The sequence below is a fragment of the Durio zibethinus genome, chromosome 12, assembly GCF_047325235.1.
Source record: "Durio zibethinus cultivar Kanyao isolate XHJ-2024 chromosome 12, ASM4732523v1, whole genome shotgun sequence".
NCBI classification, from domain to species: domain Eukaryota; kingdom Viridiplantae; phylum Streptophyta; class Magnoliopsida; order Malvales; family Malvaceae; genus Durio; species Durio zibethinus.
In genome coordinates this window covers 20,763,992-20,789,305 of record NC_143173.1, presented here as the reverse complement: position 1 = coordinate 20,789,305, position 25,314 = coordinate 20,763,992, and the positions used below count along the sequence as shown (strand labels likewise).

Sequence of the window (25,314 nt, the reverse complement as noted above, 5' to 3'; positions counted from 1 at the left end):
TTTCTTGGTAATGATATATGAAAATTCTTCGATGGTGATATCTGAAGACAATGGTGTTTTTTCAGTGGTGATATCAAGGAATCCTTCGATAATCATATCCAAAGTTTTTATTTAAGTTTACTTTCAAAAGTAGAGTTTTTTTTTTTTTTTTAAAGTATTGTAGCCTCTGGTTAGAGAAGTATTTTTAAAGTATCATAACCTCTGATTAGATGATTGTTTAAAGTTTTATAGCCTGTGGTAAGAGAAGTTCTTAAAATTTTAAAGTTTTATAACATTTGTTTAGAGGAGTTTTTAAAATTTAAGAGTTTTTGATAAATGATTCTTTTAAAATTAAGTATGATTTGTAAGACTAATGAGCATAATTTATAAGACCTTTGAGAATTGTTTAATTTCAAGTGCCATAACCTTTGGTTAGAGGAGTTTTTTAAAGTACTAAATGTTTAAAGCATGAAAATCAACATGTTAATTTCATATCAGCACTATTATCAATTTTAATAGCAACAACAATAGTATATAACAATGTATGATTAATCAGATATAGGCAAGATTTAAGTACTTAGTGAAATTTTTTATTATTTTGAAATAAAGATTTAATAAATTATATATCAAATTACAAATTTTAAGTATATGTTTGTGTACTTTATTTGTCAGTGAAATATCATTAAACTTTGCTATTCAGTTAAGGTACGGTCTTCACTCGGCTAGTAGAAACAGTTTAGGTAGCCGCCCGGAACGAGTTTCGGAGACTGGTCATGGTCACCAACGTGACATCTCTCGGTGGGTTTGACACATGTTACACGGTCCCCGGCATGAACTGGACACTGCCACAAGACAACCTGCTAATCCACGGCACAGCAGGCAGCATCACATATTTTACCATGGCATCAACACCAGAGAATGTGAATTCAGGGATGAATGTGATAGCCAATATGCAGCCGTTGGGTGGCCCGTGAGCACTGTACCTAAACCACTTTGGTTGCATTCTAGTAGTAACTCTTGTGAAAAAATAAAGTACTAATTTTTATGTGTCTTTAATAGTACCATTTAAGGTTTAGATCTTTTGGTTTATATTTCAACCTTTCTTTTGGTTCATGTGATAAACCATATTTTTGTCTTTAACGAAACCCTTAGTATTGCAACATATGGGGCGTGGTATAAACTGTTGCTAGGAAAAGATTGAAAGAAATTTTAGCACACACTAATAAAAAAATAAAAAAATAAAAAAAAACAAATGGTTGGGCAGATTTCTTGACTTGTTGAGTATTCTGTGGGATTTTTCAACCACAACTCCAATTTCTTCTCCTTTGGACAAATTAAATTGATCATTTGATAAGTAATTAATCATTAGATATCAACTTGATAAAATGAATGATCATCAGCTCATAAAAGCAGAACACCAAATTTTACGTGGAAAACCCTTTGGCAAGGGAAAAAACCACGGGACCAAGTCCACTCAACCGTCCACTACTCAAAATAATGGGATTACAACATGAGTCTTCTCTAGTTTAACCACATGATATTACAAGTTATCATAAAAAAAGACAAATTTCTTATAAAATGCGCTAACAAGAGCAATCTTTTTTTTCCTTGTCTGGTTTGTGGGGACAAATCAAGTAGTTACAAACACCTTAACCTTGTGGTTGTTTATTGAAGAATGGTGTCCCTTTCTCATTCTTTTTTTCCTTATGCATCCATTTATAAACACCTAAACCCTTAGAAGAGGAGATGCAGCTCAGACAACTTCCCACTACTGAATCTTGAGAGCATTAGAATGTGGGAGTTTCATTCATCCTGTCATAAAAGGCAAAAGCATTCTGTTAACTGTGTGGGAGCAAGTAACAAAAACTGAACACAGTAAATTCTCTAAAACTCTTTGATACTTACATGGCATAACGAGGTAGGCAATGACAGAGACAAAAGAATAATTCGTAGAACATCTTATGGAACAGCTACTGTCAAACTGCTTTTGGTCCACTAACCAATCAATGATGGCAGAAACGAATACCTCCTGAACAGCCAAAATAGTTAGTGATACGAAATGAGAACTGATTGTGCATATAAACAACAGAAATAAACCAGAAAATTCTAAATGTTCTCACCTGCAGTAGTTTGAAGGACATGCAAAGTCAAGTGAAAGCAATCACCATTTTACAAAGAAGAAAAGGGATGGATTTCAAGCCTGCTCATGCTCTAATCCCAAGAAGCTTATGTCTTAATGTCCACTAGGATCGAGGCTTGGTTTAATTCTTGAAATAAGCTTCACTGAATCTCGTTGCTTGTGAAGAAATTGTAAAGAAAAAGTAAACTTGGAGATTGGTGAGAAGAAGTTATGTAAATAAAATTCACCATACATTTGATAATTCAAATTCCACAATGTTCTATAAATAAGTGAACTGTTTTTTTTTTTTTTTTTTAAATAAGTGAACTGTTGAAAGTGAAAAAAAAAAAAAGGTCATAATGATGGATAAGATCAAGACATACTGCAGTAAACAGGAGGATGTCAGGAGCTATGGTAGCTAAGAGCTTTCATGCTTCTTTTTGTAGATAACGGATGAATCTATCATCAATATTCTGTATTCACACAAGGCGCCAAGGCCATCTGATTCTTGACCAATTGATAGCAGGGGACAGTCAACAACATTTAGCTACAAATTGAAGAAAGAAACCAGACCTTTCAAAAAGAGATAAAGAAAAGGTGGATAGCATTATTCCTATTTATTGTAGAAAAGATTACATCCAAACATTCACCATCACTCTTTGAAAGTCATCTATGGAAGGTGGTTGAGCGGAATCATTGATCAAACGGCTCATAAATGGTGCAGAATTCCACTCCTAGGAGCAAGGTTGAATTTTAGAACTGATTCAATACCATAATAATAATAAGGCTCCAAGGATTTAGTTCCTCTTCTATCATGTTTGCACCATCTGACCAGCAATTAAGCAACATTTAACCATATTTATCTACAAATCGAAGAGGCTAGTCGTTTTGAAAAGAGATGCAAAGATTAAGGTTTGAGAACTTAATTTTTTCAACAGATAGATTCTGAAAGCTTTTGGACAGAAATCCCTCTTCTAACAACAATACTATGTATCTCCTCTCGTAGAAACAAGAGAAGGCCACATCCAAACATCCATCAACACACTGTCATACTGCTTTTGGTCACATCCAATCAATGATGGCAAAAACAAGTATCACCTGAAGAGCCAAAATACATGGTGATACGAAATGAGCACTCATTATGCACACGCACAACAGAGATAGAAACCAGAACATTTCTAATTGTTCTTACCAGCAGCAGTTTGAAGGACATGGAGTGTCAAGTGAAAGCAATGACCATTTTACAAAGAAAAGAAGAGATGGATTTTAAGCCTGCTCATGCTCTAAAGCCAAGAAGCTTATGTCTATATGTCCACTCGGATTGGTGCTTGGTTTAATTCTTGTATTGAGCTTCACTGCATCTGATTGCTTGCAAAGAAAATGTAAAATTAGAGATCGGTAAGAAAAAGAACTGATGTAAGTAAAAGCTGCAATGTTCTTTAGCTTAAATTGCCATGCATCTGATAATCTCCATTAGTATTGTAAAAAAATCTATTCAAATCCACAATCTGAAAATTAGATATAGAAGTCAATTATAAAAAATAAGCAGCATTGGCTACCAAAGAGAATGATTAATACTGAAATACAACTAGCTTTGTAAAAACAAACTATGTTTATTTCATTTTCACCTCAATTAGTATACATTAGACTTTAAAATCAGGCAAGTACCATAGTAGTAAAAGGCCAAAGGTCCATCAATCTTTATATCTCCTTAAATTCAAAGGCAAAAGAAAATAATTAAAACTGAAATACCTGACTTATTACGCACAATAGCATGCAATCAATGGCCAGCTCCTTAACAGAGAAATTCTGCAATTGCCTGTTTTAGTACAAGAATACATGATATTTATTATGGTGATCTCCATTTTAATTAAAATAGTTACGAAACAAGATGTCAGTATCTAGTTACCTGGCTTCCAATTGAAAATTCATGCTTCTTTTTTGTAGATAACGGATGAATCTATCATGAATATTCACACAAGGCATCCAAGCGATCTGATTCTCTATCAATTGATAGCAGGGGACAGTCATCAACATTTAGCTACAAATTGAAGAAACTAGACCTTTCAAAGAAGAAAAGGTGGACAGCATTATTCCTATTTCTTGTAGAAAAGATTACGTCCAAACATTCAACATCACTATTTGAAAGTCATCAATTGAAGGTGGCTGAGCGGAGTCACTGCTCGAAGGGCTCATAAATGGTGCAGAATTCCACTCCTGGGAGAGAGGTTGAATTTTAGAACTGATTCAATACCCTAATAATAATAATAATAAAGCACCTAGGGTCTCTTGATTCAGTTCCTCTTCTATCATGTTTGCACTATCTGACCAGCAATTAAGCAACATTCAACCATATTTATCTACAAATGGAAGAGGCTAGTCGTTCTGAAATGAGAAGCAAAGATTAAGGTTTGAGAACTTACATTTTTTCAACAGAGATTCTGAAAGCTTTTGGACAGAAATCCCTCTTCTAACAACAATGCTATGCATCTCCTCTTGTAGAAACAAGACAGGGCCACATAGATGAATTCATCAAATGTAAGCAAATGGTATATGAGCAGTGTGGGACCAATATTTTCCTTTGTCCCTTTTGCACCTTTTCTTCAACACTGGACAACCTCTAATATATAGTTCCAAAAGCGAGGGAAGCACTTCCTTTTTAGGAAGGGATTCGAGCTTTGGGCAATTGGTTATCCACAAAAATCGAAGAGAGGAAAGATACTGAAAGCCTCTGGAAGATAGCTTCCTTAGGTTTTGGAAGTCTGAGATAGAAACATGATTGAGAGAAGGGGGCAGCTTGATCTCCTCTTGTGGAAATGACATCGCATCTATACAATTACTACCATTAATGTCCAGTCTTGTAAGAGAGGTGAGTCTATGCAATCCCCACTCCATTACTGCCTTAACAATATTTGGTCCAGAGATGTCAAGCATTATTAGGTTGGTAGGCAAACCCCTTTCCGGAAATGTTACCGCATCACAATTACCACCAGAAATTTGGAGTTGTTTAAGAGAGGTGAGTCTATGCAATCCCCACTCCATTGCTGCCTTACTAATATTGGGTTCATGGATGTAAAGGCTTCTTAGGTTGGTAGGCAAACCCCATTCTGGGATGGATGTCACACTTGGACAACTCTCTACGGTCAAGTATTGAAGAGAGTTGAGGTTGGGCAAAGCCTCAAATTTTTGACACCCATAGAGATACAGAGATTTAAGCTTGTCCATTCCTTGGGGTAAATACTGAATATTTTCACAAAACCTGATTTCAATAGATTCAAGACAAGTATTATCCCCAATTTCCTGTGCTACAAATTCCAGTTCTGGACAGTTCCTGATCTTCAACGTTTTAAGCCCCACGGGTAACTTACTGCTTGATGATAATGATTTGAGGGCTTTACATCCACTAATTTTAAGAAATCCAAGGAGAGAATTGCTGCTGAAATTGATATTCTCCCCATCTTCCAATAAGCACTGCAAATTCTCACATTCACTTATCACCAAACTTTTAAGAGTTGAGGGCAAGTTATCCGCCAAAAGTGAAACCAATTTTGGGCACTTTACAATCTCTAACTCTCTAAGACATGCGAGGTTTTTTGATAACTTCTGGAAGCCTTCACAATATTTTATTCTCAAATGTTCAATGTTGCAGGGTATGTCTAATTGCGGAAGCTCTCTTTCCTCCTCCGTTGCGGCTATAGAAGTAACCTGCGGACAATATTCAAGCTCTAAATTACGAAGAGATGTCAAAGGCACCAACCAACCCCACTCTGTTTGCCACAAAGAAACCAATTCTTCACAACCTTTAACATACAGATCTTCTACTTTCATCCACTCCAATGTCGACGTCCTTTCCCTTGTTATACATTCTAACTTTGAAATGTTGGAAAAGGAGATTTTTTTTACTGACCAAAGATCCATGCAACTCCCAAGCACTACTTTTTCACACCCATCAATTTTTAATTTATATAGCATTGGAAGATTTGAAATTGAAACTAGCAATTGTTGGCAATTACGAATCTTAAGTTTTTCCAAAGATGGAAGGTACTCCGGCAATGGCCCTATCAATTTGGGACAATCCACAATAAGGAGATCCCGAAGGCAACGAAATTTTCTTCCTTGCTCATCAACTTCACATGCCTTCCACTCTTTCCATTCTGGCATATCCTCAAAATGTAATGTCTCTAACGATGGAAACACATTTGGCCAATTCTCTCCATAGAATTCATTGCCAACACAAGTTACGCTACTCATTCCCTTGATATAAAGACCCTTTAAATGTGGTAGTTTTCCAACTGCAGGTAATAATGTGCAATTTGGACAATTTACAAACTTTAATAATTGCAAATTTTTAAATGAAGGATCTTCTATCCAAATTGGGAACGCTATTCCAGCATAATACCTGATGGCTAGTGCTTTAAGCACTTCATGAGGTCGGAGCAAGTTCAACACCTCAGCCTCGACTTCTTTCTGTCTTAAATTTTCATTGAAGTCTTCACACCACTCCAGCTCTAAATCATCGAGGTCAACCTTACTTGATAGCTTAGCTTCCCCTGCATACCGAGCTTCATTCACATTCTGCAACTCTGAAATAGAAAGCTGACCTATGAGATTTGATAAATTCTGCATCTCTCTTATATTCAGTGCATCGCCTTGGCCCACAACAAAATTAGACAATGTCCGAAGATTTGTTAATTTACCAATTCCACTTGGCATTTCCTTTATTCTCCAAGCACCAGCAATATCTAGATGACATAGGTTGGCTAACATTCCTATTTTTGAGGGCAACTTCTCAATTATCTGACAAGACCTTAATAAAAGAGTCTCTAAATTATAAAGGGTGCATATTGAATCGGGGAGATCTTTTATGTCAGTATAAGAGAAATCTAGATAGCGCAACTGTCTCAAATTTCCAATAGACTCTGGTATTTCAGTGATGTGGTACCATTTTAGAGAGAGCACCCTCAAGCATTTCAATCTCGGCAGTAAATCATTGAGAACATTATTGCTTAAGTAGTACGGATTCCACATCAGCATCTCAAAGGGTAAGAACGTCCGTAGTGACTTTGCTTCAAAAAAGGACTCAAACATTTTGATATTGTCATACCTGCCCATGATATAAGAGGAGTGGCGAGTGTGACCGGGGTACTTCATTTCCTCGTGTCTCTCTCTTTTAAAATATTTTTCTCCTCCAACGAATTGAGCTAGATCATTAATCAGGTCATGCATTACAAACCGAGATTCATCCTTGCTAGATGCTTGAAAGAATGATCTTGATACCAGTTCTTCAAAGTACTTGCTGCCCAAATCTTCAATTTGCCGTTTAGTGTCTGCTCCATTGAGAAAACCTTCTGCCATCCATAATCGAACTATTTCTTCCTCACCAAATTCATAATCTTTAGGGATTAGAAAGCAATAAGCAAAACATTGCTTTAATCGTGAAGGAAGATAATAGTAACTCAACCATAGAGCTGGAATTATGTCACTTCTATGTTGAGGTAGATTCCATATATCACTCTCTAATATATTTTTCCATGCATCACGATTCACCCTTGTGCGCAATAGTCCTCCAATGGTTTTAGTTGCCAAAGGCAAACCATCACACTTCTTCAAGATCTCCAAGCCAATCTCTTTCAAGTCTGGATGCCCTGTAAAATCCTCTGTTTCTAATGTGTCATAAGCAAGCATTCTGAGAGAATCTTCTTCTGATAAGCATTGCAATGAGTAGCCTGCAGCAGTTGTCATAATTGATGAAACATTGGAACTACGTGTTGTCACAATTATTTTGCTTCCTGGTTCCCCTGCATCAAAAGGAGATCGAAGCGCCAACCAGTCGTTGTAGTTCTCGTTCCAAACATCATCCAAAACAAGCAAGAATTTCTTTCTCGATAGCTTCTCCTTTAATTTGACTTGAAGCAAATTCAAATCATCATTTAATTCGCATGGCTGAGAGGTGACTGACAGGAGAATTATCTTTGTTATCCTGATGATATCAAATTCATCAGAAACACAAACCCAAGCTCTAACATCAAAATGATGTTTTATGCTGTCATCATTGTAAACTAGTTGAGCAAGGGTTGTTTTTCCAATCCCCCCCATTCCAACGATGGGAATCACAGAATAGACTCCAGCATCACTGCCATCGTTCCTCAAAAGCAAATCAAGTATTGCCCTCTTGTCTTTGTCTCTGCCGAGTACATTAGCTTCATTCACCAGAGAAGTACTGGGCCGCCTTCTTGGGATTGTCATGGGCATTCCAACATCATTAGTGATCTCCCTTAGCTGCAAGTTACTCTTTCGTGTTGCTAAACCTTCCAATCTTCTAGTAATCTTTCTAATCTTGAACATCATCTTATAATTAAATTTTATAGAACTTGGATGTAAACCAGTGCAGCAAGTAAGCTTAAGTTTTGGTGCCTTACTTGAGCTTGCATGATGTTCTTTCATCAACTTACGCCCCAAAGCTTGTGTCGCAAACTCGTCCAAGATGTCATCCACGTCGTAAGCCAAGTTTTGGAGGTCAGCCAACCAAATCTTCACAGCCTGGCTCTGCAGTTGCTTCCCCTCTGCATCAGCAAGCACTGCATGGATGTTCCTCAGCATAGTTTCCCAGTTCATAATCTCCTCGCAAGCCCGCTTCTCACTGACAAACTCGAACTCGGAAGAGGCAAAGTTGACAAACTTGGCAAACAACTCCTTAAAGAGCGCAGATAGAGCAGCCTCTCCAATGAAAGACATGATGAAATAAATAAATTTGAGGAAGGAATGAAAAGAAGAACGGAAGTCGATAGAAAATCAAAGAGCAGGAATTTGAAGTAGAGGAAAAAATTGCAGTCTGTCATGCAAAAGCTGAAGAGTTTAAGCAGAGATTGTGAAAGTCTTTCCCTTTTGGTAAAATAATATTTCCGTTGGAAACTATTTTGAGTATGTTCACATTGGATTCTCATTCAGAGATATATCTTTTTTTGGGTTTGGACGGCTTAAGTGGTTTAAAAGAAGACAAGACAAAGCACAAATGAATAGAATACAGCTGGGTCCACACGGTTTCTTCGGTATCCTACCACTGCTCGAGATTGCAAAATTGTAAAATCGAGGAGTTGAATGAGTTTAGCATTATTTCTACGTAGGGATATTTATATATATATATATATATATATTATTTTATATTTAACATAGATAAAATATAAAAATTAAATAAAGTGTATTGTAATCTCAAATTTCTTATTTGAGTTTTATTTTAATTTTTAATTTTTAAATTATTTCATGATAATCAGAAATATTTTAAAATAATGATAATATGATTCTTGATCAAATTTTATAAGAGAATTTATAATTTAAAATAATCAATGAAAAATTATATATTACTATCATATTAAAACATATTATTAAAAATAAATATAATTTTGAAAATAAAACAGAACTTCTTAATTTAAAATTTTTCACATAAAATAATGGTAAAAATAATAATTTATACTTTTCATAATAATTATAAAGATTTTAGTGTTTTAATAAATACATTTTAAGATAATAATAAAGAATAATAAAAATTTTATAATTATTAAACAAATTAAAATACTATTTTATTCCTAATTTTAAATTAAACTTTTAAAATTAAGACAAAAACAATACTTCAAGTTTCTTACTTAAAAAAATTCTTAAAAAAAGACAAATCACAAATGAATAGAGCTTCCAAACAATTTCTTGGATGGTGTCCTACCACTACTATTATTTTATAAATAAAATTCTAAGAAGGACGATTGAATTTGAGCTTAGCATTACTTCTACGTTGGGATAGCAAAATATTATAATCCTGAAAGATTCGTTACATCTCATATAGTTTAAAAACTCATCGTATATAATATTATATTATAATATATATAAATTTAATAAAATTTATTTATATAGATATTTAGGTGGATAATTTCTTTAAATGACACTAAGATAATAATAAATAATTATAATATATATTATCAAAATAATCAAATATAAAATTTTTTTAAACGAAATCATTAAATAATAATAAATATTCAGATATTAATTTAAAAATAGATAAAAGGATATATGATTATTTATATTATTTAATATTATTCAAATTTATTTAAAATATTCAAATTTGTTTAAATTGTTAAGAGCATGCATGAATTACTATTTAAAAAATTTAATTTAAGGACTTAAAAATATCCATCTTAATACATTTTTTAAATATCCAATTAAAAGCAAATAAAAATATTCATTTAAATAAATAAATAAGAAACATATTCAATTATTTATATTTTAAAATATTTTATGTATAATTGAAAACATAATAGATTTTTGCTATTTTATTTTATCTTAAACTCTTTTCTTTACTCTTCCATTTTAGATTTCTTCAAATTCTTCATTTGAAAATATTTTTTTATTCATATATTTTTTTCAAAACTCTATTTCCTCTCTTAAATTTCTCTGTTCTTATTTTTTCTTACAATGATTTATACTATCAATAAGAATAAATATAGATCTTTTTTTTTTTTTAAAAAGAAATAGTTTTTTTGTTTTCTTGAGGTATGTGATTTATTTTTAAAAAAGTTTTCATTTCTTGATTTTCATGTAATTTTTGGATAACATATATCAATTTTATTGCTGTTACTCAAAAGTCTATTCTATTATGGTGATAAAAATTTTAAATTGGAGTTTTCTTATCATTCCTTTTTTTTTTTTTAATGAATGAAATTTTCAGATCATTGGTACATGTATACATGGATAAGATAAATGTTTAAGTGATGATGAATCGTTAGAATCTGACTTCCATTTCCTAAATCACATTTTTGTATTCAATTTCAAAATATTTTATTTTTTTAATCGACTTTATTATTAAATTTTCAGTTACACTTTAACTTAATTATAAATTTTTCCTATAATTTCTTAGGATCTATAAATACTTATTAAATTTGGATTTTATGTAAACTTTTTTTTATATAGCAAATTTTCTTCTTTACCAATTAAGTAATCAAATTTATGAAATGAATTTAATTAAAATTTTTAATGTCTTAAATATTTACTAATATATTTTTCTAAATTAATATGGAGGTCAAAAAGTTATTTGAAAATTTTGTTGATAAATTATATTTTTTATTTTGGAATTTTATACTTTCAATTTATGAAATTAAAAATCAAATCAAAGATTTCAACAATAAATATATAAATTTAATTAAAAATAAAAATTAAAGAAAATACAAATATTTAGTGATAAAAACAAAATTTTGAATCTACAAAAATTTTATGTAGATTTTTAATAAATTAAATTAAATATTATTGTAAATATAAAAATCGTAAAGATCTAGTCTTATTATACCCTAAAAGCCGAAATATATGTGTGCTCGTGTAGTTTAAAAAATGATAAGCATATTATGCAGGCTGATTAAAGACAAAAAATTAAATTTCATTCAAAAAATTAAATTTCATTCAAGTTACAATTTTTTATAATTAATTGAACTCTGCTCTGAATTCACATCAAATCTCCTTTGAAATTACTTTCATTTGAATTGAATTTTATTGATTTGATTTATTAAATTTTAAAAATTATTTTTTTTGTGATATTTTAATATAAAATTTAATATATTTAAATAAATTTAAATATAAAATAATTATTTTCATTTTATAAAAATTTAAAAAATATATACAATTAATAAAAATATATAATTCAATTTAATTAAGATATTTTGACTTTTTCATTTATCAATTCAAAAATCGAACCAAATGAAATAATAATATTTGAACCGAATTGAATAAAAAAAATAAGTTAAATAGAACATTATAACTTCAGATTAATTTTTTATTATTTTTTTAAAATTTTTTCTCAATACTAATTCCATTGAAATATTCTTGTTGATAGTTAAGATTGCTATAAAGATTTCAAAAAATCTTTGGCAATTTAGATTAAATTATATTGGTTCTAAGGTCTTTAGTTAAAATTGCCAAAGTATCCATCTAAAGTGTATTAAAAATGACCTAAAAGACTCACTATTCACACATAGACGAGCGATATAGGTCCAAAAATATATATAAAAAAAATTGTTATTGTTAAGGTTATTATAAATTTCAAAAAACTTTTAGAATTTAAATTTGAACTACATTCCTTATAAGATTTATAGTGAAAATTAATACAGCTCTCGTATAAGATAATAGATTTGAGGAGATATTTTTATCTTTAGGGTTGGAAGGGTATTTTAGCTTATCTTAAAATTTAAAAAAAGTAAAAAATTTTAAAATATACAAAAAAAAACAATAATTGTATTCCAAAAATATCTTAAACGGATTAGAAATAACCTACGAGCTTGTTAAACGTTCTATCATGCGAGTTTCACCAAATTTAATTGATTTTTTAGATGTTAAGGAATATAAATTTATGATAATTCAATGGAATTGTAACCTTTGCTTATGTATGATTTTTTTTTAAAAAAATAGTCGTGTTTATTGACATGGATTCTCTTTGTCAGCTTAGAGTTGAGTCTACATGGTTTTGGAACATCATCATGTAATAATCAAATTAAAAGTTGCTCATTCAAAATCAAATAATAATAATAAAGAGCATTGACAATATTGATTGTTAATAATATTCAAGAAAAAACTAAACAATTTTAAAGTGTTAGAACTGTTATTTGTGCTACTTTATGAACCCAGCCAGAATACATTCTCACTTTAATGAGAAAAGATGATCGTACAAACTATATATCAATGTATAGCTCTCTATCCTTTTGTGAGTGGTGGAGAGGCAATATCAACACAGTCGTTGTGTTAACACAAACTGTATTCACACACGCATTCAGACACATATCCGTTGCTTTTTTTTTTTTTTTTAAATCTGACATCCCAGGAAATGCCAGTCACGATCGAGTGGACAATGTAAGATAATAATAAGAAAAAAAATTCTACAAAGTCGTTAATATTAATATGATTTATTGATAAAATATTAAATTTTTTATTTTAATGATTAAATTTAAATTTGATAAAAAATTTAACATACCCATTAGGAAAAAGACTACAACATATAGTTCATTAATGACAAGAAAATGCACATTAACCAATTGATTAATGTAGACACTCATTTGTGTTTGAGCTCATTAAGGTCTGAGCCTAGCTGCACTCATTGAGGTTCAGGCCCAATTGGGCCCATCAATGTTCTGGCTCAGTTACGTCTATTTGAATCCAGGCCTAAGTGGGTAGCTTGTTTGTCATTATCATTATTATTTTATTATTATTATTATTATTATTATTTTTTATTATTTTGTTCTTTTTTTCTTTGCTATTTTCCTTTTCTGTTTCAATCTACATGTGCATAATCGAGATCAAAATCCCTAGGTCAAACACAAGATCAAATCACTGAAGTTTTGGATCAGAAATCACACTGAACAGAATGCAATCTCAGGATTCAAGCCTGGGATTGATTTTGTCTGTTTCCTAAAAATATTACTAAGCCTACCTAAAAATTGGACAATTCTAACATTGGGGAACACACAAAAAACACAGAGAAAATTATTGGGAAATTTTGGGAAAAGTTTGGCAATAAGGATTTCTGGGATTCAAAAATTGAAATTTTGGATTTGATTCGGAGTTTTGGTGGGATTTTAGGTTTCTAGAGATGAATTTAAAGTTGTAAGAGGTTCATGGGTGGCTTAGAATGATTTAGGAATTTTTTTGGATTCTTTTCGAATTTTTTGGGTTTTTTTTGAGTTTTTTTAAGAACTTTGAATTTTTCAATGAAGGTGAAGTTTTCAATGAGATTCCAGCGAGATTTCCAGAATCCGACCTATTTTCCAGAAACCAGTGTGTTTTTCAGTTTTTGGGTGAATTTTCCAATGACATTCTTAGAAACTAGTAAGATTTCCAACTTTCGGTAAAATTTACTGGTGGGTTTTTTAGAGAGAAGTCAGAGATTTTTTAGGTTAGAGAGAGAGAGAGGCTCTGAGATTTGTGAGAAAAAATGCTGAAGGGTGCTTTATATACTGCCTCTACATGACATTGTTTTGATCGCTTAGGATCTGTATGAACTCGACTCAGGACCTAGTACCAACCCGACTCGATCGCAGGTTTTTCCTTTTATTTTTATTTTTTGATTTTTAATTTATTTTATTTTATTTTCACTCATTTTTTATTTTTTGGTTTATTTTTTTCTTTTCTTTTAAAAATAAAAAAGATACAAAAAAAGTTATAAATATTTCTGTCATTGGTATTTCTTTAAAAAAAAAGGGAGACTCTTTCAAAGAAAAAAAGAGATAAAAAAAACCTTTCAAAAAAAAAGAAAAAAATAAAAAATTATGTTTCCAAATAATAACCATTTTTATCCTCTAAACTATTGGAGGATTGCTTAGAAGTGAGCCCTACCAAACTATTGGGAGCCTTTGTTAATTTTTTTCAGGATAAAATAAATTAATAAATCCTTCGACGGACCCTCTTCAGAATGAGACACTAGTCTCCATGAATACTCTCGAGGTGAGAGAATTATCTTGAATTGCTACCAAACTATTGGGATAATTTTAGGATTAATTTTCAATACTAAAGTATTTGGTAAAATCATAAAATGACCAAGGCATGGATAATTTGAAATCAAACTGGTACCATAATTTGGATGGCCGTTGTAAGGGTGCTACAACCTTCCTCAGGCGTAACCGACTTTCGAACCTAACATCTGTTTTATAGATCAAATTCAATCAAATGGCTAATCACACCTAAACAAAAAAGATTGGTGGTAAATCTTTTCGTCCATGTCCAACGGTTGGTCTATGGATCTATATGTTATGATAGTTTGACGACTCTGCTAGGGACAGTTAGAGAGTCAAGCTAATAAAAGATTTCTTATTATCCAGGCCTTGTTTAACAAATTTGAAATTATCCTTTTCATTGCTTACATTTGCTTAAATATCTGCTTATTATACCTGTTATTCATTTGCATGTAAATGACATAAGCCCTCCTCTCGGGCTCTACCTTTAGGAAAGACTGAAGTACTTATGCTTTCGTGAGATTTCATATCTCTGCATGAGCTTGTAAAATACTCCCACTCAGATTGAACCATTTTCACTTAAAGCCTATGATGGGTGATGATTGGGATGCCTTACTAGTTTGTAATAGACCATAATGTAGGGAACAATTTGGAAACTTTCTAGAAATAGCCCAAACCATATATAGTTAACTTTAGAAGCCCAACCATAGATAAAGCCTTATTTTCCCACCTTTATAGATAATCTAAAATTTTAGGTCATGTTGTTATCTTAACCATTATGTGATGTTTTCCCTATGTTTCATTGAAGTGACTAACTGATTTCTTTGTTTTTTTTTATTTCTTTTTGTAGACATTCATGAACATGTTCATAGATTGCATAGTATTTTTACCTCAAAGCTATTTCAACAAAAACCTTCATAGATTCCACAGAACGTTAGGTTTGTGCCTCATTTATGCTGTTCAAATGTGACTTTCCTATAGAGGTGAGGATGGAATAAAAAAAAAAGGTAACTAAAAGAGAGAGATTGTTTGCCACATGGCCATGTCCCTACATTATTAGGAGAAGTTCGCATACTCCTTAAACATAATAATTTGAAATGCTTATTAGACATGTGGAATGGTATGACTCTTTCAAGGCAGGAGTTTTTCTATGAGAAGTTTAGACACATCGCATATCTAATGTCAGTGGAGGTTGACTACTCATTTATCAGGGTGATGATACAGTTTTAAGACCCTTACTGATGTTTCATCTTTAATGAGATTGATCTAGTACAATAATAAAAAAGTACTCAACTTTAGTGAGTATGCATCTACTGTATCTAGATAGAGTATACATGGAAAAATACAAATCAAAAAGTCACAAAAAGCTAGATTGGATACTAGGAGTGAGAAAAGAGGCCATAGATTCATACATTCAAGGAAAGGTGATCATAAGGGTATTCCATGGAAAGTTCTCCAGGATTTCATTATCAAGCATCCAGATGATGATCAGGGAATGAATGCATTTGTTCTAGCCATATATGGGTTGGTTATTTTCCCTAAGGTCTTAGGTCATATTAAGATGAAAGAGGTGGATTTGTTTGAGCAAATTGAAAGGAGTTATAATCTTTCACCAGCTATCTTAACGAAAATAATCAGGTTTTTAAATTTTTGTAGGTAGATGGACAAAACACATTTTATGGGTTGCATACCTTTATTATTTGTATGGATGAAGAGCTATTTTGAATGCAAGAAAAATGCTTTTACCAAACTTTATTTTCACACTAGGAGTTCGATTAGGGAATTCTGTCAGAGTATTTGGCCAGAGGTAAAAACTTAAAGGAAGTGGAAATATCTGTTACAAGGGCTCACAGCTAGTCAAGTAAAATGGTTAGCTTTATAGATGGATAGGGAACCTATGTTGTATCAATGTGGAGACAAGATATGGGTCCCACTTTTAGGCCTTTAGGGGTTGATAAGTTATGCACTATTGATGATAAAGAGATAGCATGGAGCTAAACAATTTACTCCTATGACCTGTAAGCTTGGCCAGTTTGACTACCCATATAGGGAGCCTAAAACTTTTCAAAAGATCGATGGCATTATTAAGGCTTGGAAGAAGCCTAAAAGAGTAAGCCTAAGGCCATTCATTGATCGAGTCACTCAGAGGTATCTGATTTGGAGAAATAAGAGAGGCCAAGAGATTATATTCATGCTTCAGGATCATCACATATTAGTGAGCCAAGAGTTAGACAATAAGCTTTCTGAGTTAGAGCATGAAAAGGAAAAAGACAAACTAAAGCAAAAAATTTTAAAGTTGCAGAGAGAAAAGGACCAATGGCAGAATAAAGTAGAAAAATTAAATATCCAAGTCTACATGATTTCCAAAAAGTACAGTAAGGCCCAAAAAGTTGTTAGAGAATAGGATGAAGCCCCTAAAAAGCTGAATGAGTTACAACAAGAGCATAAGAGGTTACACATATAGGTACAAGCCAAAGAGATAAACAACAAATAGTTAGTTTATGAAAATGGAGAGCTGAAAAAAGAGCATGACCAAATAAAAAATGCTTTCATAGAGGTTGAGTAGAAGAATCAATGGCTTTCAAACCACATTCTGACTCTGACATCAAAGTTGAGTGAACAAAAAAATCATATCAAGATCTTTACAGAAAGGAACAAAGAGTTATCCTATCAGGTGTGGTGCGATAAAAGAGAAGGGTTAAAAAAAAAAGATACATAGAGCACCTCACTGCTTAGATAGGTAAGGCTATGATCAAAGTAGGTGAGATGGCAGAAAAAGCTGAGGCATTAAAAGCTTTGATTACACCAGCAAGGGAGCATGGACAAAAGCTATTGAATTTTATTAAAAAAGTTAAAGATCAGTATGAGTAAGTTAGGCATTTTTATAAAGGAACAATATTAGATTTGATGTAAAATAGACTTCTATGGAATAAATGAAAGTTTTCTTTTGTTGGATTTTTTCTAAGGGGCAAATATATATATATATTTTTCACGTATTTACATCACATTCATTTATTATCATAACAACATTATTGAATCATCAATTATGGTACTAAGGTGCAAGAATAGCTACACATCAGTACAATACTCGAGCTTAAGCTAGAAAGATGGAATAAGACAATACAATCTATTTTGAAAGGATAAAAAAAGATTAAAAGGCACTAAAGGGAAAGCTGAGCTAAATTTTAGAGCCCCTGAAAAAGGTAAATAAGGGAAAATCAATGGAAAAAGATACTTCATAAGAAGCTACTAATTTGGTATGTCCTTTAGGCTTCAATCCACAACAAAATCAAATCGCACCACTCTTCCAATCTCAACAAGTAATTTTTCCAAAATACAACTACCTAAGAATGACTTAGTCATCAGGTTAGGAGAATATCCAAAGTTATGATAATCTTGTCTTTGCTGAAAAGGTAGTTGAGCCAATTCAAATCCCTACTATAGATGAAGTAAAAAAAAAAAAAAAGCCACAGACAGCTATACCCTTGAAAGGTTCTAAGACTGATCAAGCCTATTCTAAGAGCTATAGAGGAAATGGATTTTTATGGATCCATAGATACTATGGGACTTTGCTTAGTACCAGACATGATGATACCACCAAAATTTAAAGTATCAGAGTTTGAAAAGTATGATGGTATCAAGTGTCTTATCACGCATATCACCATATACTGTCACAAAATGGTGGCGTATGCTAGTAATGAGAAGTTGCTTATGTATATCTTTTAGGATAGTTTAACTAGGTTTACAACAAGATGGTATGTCTAGTTGGATGAGACTCGAATAAAGACATAAAAAGATTTGACTCGATCTTTCATTAATCAGTATCACTATATTATCGACATGGCTTCGAACCATCTTTCCCTACAAATAATAGAAAAGAAGGTATTCGAATCCTTCAAGCAATACGCTCAAAGGTGGTGGGATGTAGCTACTAAAGTACAACCTTCATTGATAGAGAAAAAATTTACTGTGCTATTTGTGAGCACTTTAAAGTCACCATATTATGAGAGAATGATCGAAAATGTGACTAAAAACTTTGTTGATATGGTGATTTTGAGAGAGATTATTGAAAATGCCATTAAAAATGGTACGCTTGAAGGAGGTGAGTTTTTCAAAAGAGCACTTAAGAAGAAAGAGAATGAGACTCAAGTTGTGAGTCTTGAGGGATAATAATTCACAAGTTACTCTCAATTAACCTACCCTACATATCATCACACGGTGAATTATACCTCTGCATCTCTTTACCAGTCAACTACTCACTATCTTATCCATCGTAACCAAGACCTTCTGCCCACTCAATCGATACTACAAATAATACCAGAGAAATTCAAACCAGAGAAAGAACCATTTTTAATCCCATACCCATAAACTACACAGAGTTATATAAAAAACTCTACAAGAACTATTTAATTGCTCCTATCCTAGCCAAATAGCCTGAACATCTTTATCCCAAATGGTATGACACTACTGTCTATTGCGACTACCATTATAGAGTAACAAGCCATTCTATTAAAAATTACTTTTTTTAAAAATAAAAAGTACAGCATCTGATTAAAGAAAGGCTAATAAGTTTCAATACCAGTGGGAGCTCAGCACCTAATGTTAGTGAAAATCTCTTACCCAATCATACAGTTAATGCCCTGGACAAAGATAAAAAGCATATAAAAAAGAGGGTAAAAGAGATTAAAATACCCTTAAACTAGCTCTATGATGCCTTACATGGAGCTGGGCTAATACAACTAACGATTTCATGCACTTATATGGAATGATGTATCCCTAATCAAATGTGTAAGTATCATAGTGGGGCTTCAGGATATTCGATTAAGAAATGTCAACAATTTCACCAAAAAATGTAAAAATTGATAAACTCTTATTAGATAAAGTTATATGAGGAATCAGGAGCTTCAGAAAACATTAGAGTGGCTGTGATAGATAAGTAGGTGCCAAAACATATCATTATACATTGTAAGGAGAAACAATAATAAACTGGAAGCAAGTTTGTTCCTAAACCAATGGCTTTCAGGGTTTCTCACCCATTTTCTTATAAAGATAATAAAATAGTACCCTGAAGATATGAATGTGAGGTGATGACTTAAGGGTAGTAAGGGCTGAAAGCTAAAACTGCTAATGTAATAGAAGTAAGGGACATAACTAGAAGTGAAAGATGTTATACTCCAGAGACTTTAAAAAAAGTAAAAAAAAAAAAAAAAGCAAATTGAACCAGAGATCCCAGAAAAGGATACTCTGAAGTTCATTCTTAAAAAAAAGGTTTGTGAGTTCTTAAAGCTAATTAAGCATAGTGAGCATTCTGTGATGGAGCAATTGAATAAGAAACCAATCAAAATTTCTCTATTATCATTGCTTCTAAACTCTAAACCACATTGCAATGCCTTGTTGAAAGTATTGAATCATATTTATGTGGCTCATAACGTATCTGTGAAGTATGTGAATCACTTGATAAGAAATCTAGTTATGCCACATCACATCTCTTTTAGCGATAATGAGATTCTGTTTGAAGGTAAAAGGTGCACTAAGGTGCTACACATCATTATCAAATGTAAAAGCCATATAGTAGCTAAAGTCCTCATTGATAGTGGATCTGCTATTAATGTTATGCTCGTGTCTATTCTAGCTAAGCTACCCTTTGATATGTCCCATATCTAAGACAATCAGATGGTGGTTTGAGTATTTGATGGGACTAGATGAAAAATCTTGAGAGACGTTGAGCTACCTATCCAAATTAGGCCATGTGTCTTCAATATAAAATTCTAAGTCATGGATATATCCTTATCATATAGCTACTTATTGGGAAAACTATAGATCCATAAGGCAGGTATTGTCCCTTTTTCATTACACCAAAAAATCAAATTCAATGTAAAAGGGCAATTGGTGATTATAGCCGGGGAAGAAGATTTGTTGGTAACCCAACCTATAAACACCCCATATATAAAAGTAGCAGAAAAATTATTGGAATGCTCTTATAGATCATTTAAACCTATTAATACAGTAGGCAAAAGGCTCAAATTCCGTTGGATTGTGATCAATCAGATGGTTAACAAAGGTTAGAGTATTAGGTTTGACCTGGGCAAGAATCTTCAAAAGGTAAGATAATTTTTGAAACTTGAAGACAACAATGGTAGAGTAAGATTAGGTTATGAGATGGAAAAAGTTCCAAACCTTAGCAGGAGGGCAAGGAATGAGTCAACGGTTGTTTCTCACTTAAATGAGACTTTCACTCTTGGAGGTTACATGCTTTCAAAAGCTGAAAAAGGCATAAAAGAGGAACCGAAGTGGGATGAAGCTTTTGCTAAGCTATCCATTCATATAGTGGATGATGAAAATCAATACGAGAAAGCCTAGGTTTACCTATGAATTACAGAAGTTGAAGATTATCCAAATGCCTGTTGTTTTTGATATTCTTTTAATGTAATCATACCTCTTAATTGCTTATGTCCAAAAGCATTAGGATGAACTCTTATATTTGGGTCTGTTATGTTTCATTATTTCAATAAAAGTAAGAGCATGCATTTTGTTTGTTTCTTCCATTCTATTCATCACCCCATCAAAATTTCTTGCCAATATTTCCTATTCTATTAATTTTCAGGTCCCTAAATGAATGTGAAGTTTATCATGACAATGATCTAGGGTTTAACTTTGAAAATTCAATTAATAACTTTGGAAAAGGTAAATAAGGGAAAATCAATGGAAAAAGATACTTCATAAGAAGCTACTAAATTGGGCTTTAGGCCCAATTTGATCTAACTAGGCCTGAAACCCAATCTCATTCTTTAAGCCCAAAACATATTTATATTATATATATTTTTTACTTTAATATTTATTAATTAAACAAAAAATACAATTAATAAAAAAATAAAATATAAAAAATAAGAAAAAACAAAAAATAGAGGATTGGTGTACAGCATCGCTATCCAATCCCATCAGACCAATCACCTAATCCCATCAGACCAGCCATACTTGTGACCTAACTAGACCAGCCACCCTTTCACTAAAGCCCTATAGCCACCTTACAAACACCTATAGCCACCCATATAGTCCCTAGACCACCCATTATCCCGAACATATACCTGACCTTATAAAGAACCCAGCTTCCTCCCCTTCCAAGCTTTGGGACACACCTCCATTACCAAAAACACAAAAACTTCCATGCCTCAAAAGCTTAAAACCATTCCCAGAAACCCAAACATTTCTTCATCTCCACCTATCAAAAAATAAAAAAACCTAAAACAAATCCATAAAAACAAAAAAATAAAAAAAAACACAGTCGTCCTCGTAGGGAGGAGCCTCAATGCAGAAGCCACCTACACAAAAAAGAGGATCATCAGTTAGTCTTAAAAAAAAAAGAACATAAAAAACTTTAAACCTCGATATACATCGATCAGGGCTATTTCATGCGAAAAGGATAATGAATCTAAGCTCGGAGGTCAAAAAGAGCTTTTCGATAAATTTTAAAATTTTTCAATCACCAATGATTACTGGCAACGACCCATAGGCGGTTAGCATAGTAGCAGTACATCGAACTCCAATGAAGCCAAAGAAAGCTTATGAACTAAAATTTTTTTTTTGAGAAGTGAAAAAATGAGTTTTTGGTGGCCAATCACACGCTAAAAAAAAATTTGTGGCAACTTCTTTTATTTTTCTTGATTTTTAAAATTCTTTACATCTGGCTATCCCAAAATCGTTATGATAATGTTTTGATTTTTTTGTATAAAATTTGGGTTTTTCTCGTGCTTTGATTATCTCTGAATTTGGTTTTTAAAATATTAAAATTGCAAGGTTTATAGAGGAAGGTCTTATGATAAATACATATATAAGTTAATTTCAGCTAGTTACCCTATAGAATCAGACTTTAAAGAAAAACCTATTTTCTGTTACTAGAATATGAAGATAGTTAGATGGACTTCATGGATAAATAGCAATTCTGCTAGAAGATTTTATGGATGCCCACATTATCCGATAAATTTATTGGTATTTCTTTGATATTTTTGCTAGTATTTCTTTAGTGTTTTTACTGGTATTTATTTCCTGATTTTTTTAGTGTGATTGTTGGCCAGTAAATTTACTAATTTTTTTGGTGTTTTTGTTGGAATTTATTTGCTGATATTTTTTTGGTGTGATTGTAGGGCATTGTTTGTGGATTTCATTTATGGTATGATTCTAAAATTTTTGAAAGAGTAAAAAAGATTATTCTGGAGCTAAAAAAAAAAGAGAAAAAGTTTTATATAGTCATGTTCAAAGTTTAAAATATGAAGTTTCAAAGTGGAAGAAAAATGTTGGTGAAGCTAATGTTATTGCAGAGAATATGCAGTTGAGGAGAGAAGTTAGTTTTTTTAGGTTGAAATTGAAAGAAAGCAATAAAATTACTGGTAGTGGACATGGTGGAGATGGCAACTAAAAAATAATTTGACTTATCTTATTCTTTTTTATGCTTGTGTTTTGTGTAATCTTTTTCAATGCCAAAAAAATTATGGAAACATAACTTATATGCTTGATAGTAGGTTAGGATTTTTATGAGGGTCTGTAAATATTTGTTAAAACTCTTATTATATCAATGACAATTGAATCAATATTATTAGCTATGAATTATATTGCTTTATGTTATTAGCTATGAAAATGTGGTTTAGTGCAATACATTTAACTTGCAATATGCAACTAGAAAGTAATCTGAAGCAATCTAATAATAAAGGTAATATTATAACAAAGCAATCTAATGAATGTCAACAAAAAATGTTCTTACACAACATTCAGTACAGAAAACATTTAGCCAATAAAAGGCTGAATAGAAAGTGTTCTTACAACATTAACAAGAAAAAAATAGTTAACATCAGTAGCTAACAGCAACAATCGATAGAATAGAATATCAACTTCTCAAATTTTTTATTTTCCTTTATTTCTTTTAGAAGCAAGAACTTGACTTTTTTTAGTGCCAATTACATCTTTAACAACATTTCTTTTGCCTTTGCTTGTCCCAACTGCTATCACTTTCTCACTTCTCAATCTAGGCTATTGATAGCATTTATCAAGTTATAATAGGTAATATTTAAGGAAATAAAATAATATATATATGTTTGGTAAAGAATCACTCACAGTTAAGATTTATCTCCTTGTTTTTAAGTTTGTATATAATCCATAATGTTGTAAGACTTTTGTCTTGCTTTTGGTAGCAACTTCAATAGTGTGCTTATCATTGTGACTTCTAATGCTGTTTACTAAAATTACTCTCTTCTTAGGGGTTGTTGTAGAAGAGTTTACTTTAATAAGAGACTTGTTTTTCCATCAATCATCCCATAAAGTCTCTTATCCTCATTTGAAAAACTTCTTTTAGTAGATCTTGTTGGCTTTTTAGACTTTAGTTTTGCATTTTTCATGGCAACAGAAGTAACAACATTAACTAGATTTGAAACTTTTGTTGAAACTAGAATGAAAAGTAGATCTAAAGTTGGAGTTAAAACTAGATGAAAACTAAATTTGAAACTGGATTTGTTGAAACTGAATTTAGGGTTTATATAGATACAATTGCAAATGTAGTTGCAATTGCAGTTATAGATGTAAAATCATTGATATTAGCTTAAGCAGATGCAGATGCACAACCATATCTGAGTGCAAAAACAAAAGCTGATACGAAAACACCATAAGCAATAGCTAAAGTAGTAGCATGGTTGTTTGGATCATGTGTAACTTCAATATGATCTATAATACTTGATGCACCTTGATCCATGTTCTGGTTTCTAAATCTAAGTACATAATAATCTTGCTATCATGGATAAAATAATAAAGTTGAATTAATGAGTTAAGGTACTTTAACAAGAGAGGATCCGTAATAGTACAATGTTTATAATAATAAATAAAAATAAAATAAAATAAAATTACCTTATTGCCTACCATAAGATAGCCTTTTTTGTTATGGTCTAGTTGATGATATAGTTTACATGTCATTATCACGCCTTTCTTAGATAGATTTATTGAATTGTTAGGCTTCTTTTTTCTTGGACTCATCATGATTTTTTTTTGCTGGTTTTTGGCTTATTTGACATCTTTCTAAACTTTGAGGGCAAAACATTATCTTTCGTCCTTGGTTTGGCCCAATCTTTTACCCCAGGTATAGGTCATAAAAAATTACTATAAGACTGTAGATATACTTTCTTATGATACTAATTAGACACAAAATCTTCAATATTTTCATCTAGATCTTTAATTGCCCATATGACATGTGCACATGGAATACCAAAAAGTTGATACATTCTACAACTATATGTTTTTTCATCAAGCTGGATAATGAACTTATTTACACCCACATCTATTTCATATCCACCATCTCTATTAAATGCAACTACATATTGTGATGCTATAATTGTATTTTTTTATCACTTTTATAATGTTAGGATCAATCACACCTCTTCATTTAAAGCATTTTTTCCAATTCTTACCATTAAAGACTTTTTTATTTCTTCAAATAAAGAATTATTTATTTTTTTCCTTGTATCTAGCAATGTCCCATTAAATGCTTCATATAAGTTGTTGTCAACCAACTTACATCTAGAATCTATGTTGAAAAAGGCTTTAACCATTGCTGCAATGAGGCTTATATTATGTTTACAATCGCAATCTCATTTTTTTCCTACAATTTCCTTATGTTTTCTTCAAATTGTCTAACCATTAAAGACTTAACAATTGTCTAAAAAGACCTTTTCATTTCTTCACCCCTATGTCCCCTCTTAGCCTAAT

At 31.8% G+C, this 25,314-nt stretch overlaps 1 protein-coding gene across 11 annotated transcripts; it reads right to left on the bottom strand.

Annotated features, from left to right (window-relative positions):
- Positions 1-1,356: 1,356 nt before the first annotated feature.
- Positions 1,357-9,050, bottom strand: LOC111295936 (putative disease resistance RPP13-like protein 1). Of its 11 annotated transcripts, XM_089741173.1 has the most exons (10): positions 8,518-8,656; positions 4,522-8,434; positions 4,008-4,315; positions 3,851-3,917; positions 3,291-3,459; positions 2,735-3,196; positions 2,482-2,645; positions 2,100-2,275; positions 1,885-2,008; positions 1,357-1,791 (listed from the first exon to the last, which is right to left on the bottom strand). In XM_089741173.1, exons 1-2 carry the CDS (start codon positions 8,527-8,529, stop codon positions 4,631-4,633), a joined length of 3,816 nt encoding a protein of 1,271 aa, XP_089597299.1. In that variant the 5' UTR covers positions 8,530-8,656; the 3' UTR covers positions 1,357-1,791; positions 1,885-2,008; positions 2,100-2,275; positions 2,482-2,645; positions 2,735-3,196; positions 3,291-3,459; positions 3,851-3,917; positions 4,008-4,315; positions 4,522-4,630. The 11 variants fall into 11 exon arrangements, with proteins under 11 accessions (XP_089597299.1, XP_022745523.2, XP_089597291.1 ...); XM_022889788.2 differs by having other exon boundaries at positions 4,522-9,050; XM_089741165.1 differs by having other exon boundaries at positions 2,749-3,196; positions 4,522-9,050.
- Positions 9,051-25,314: the final 16,264 nt, after the last annotated feature.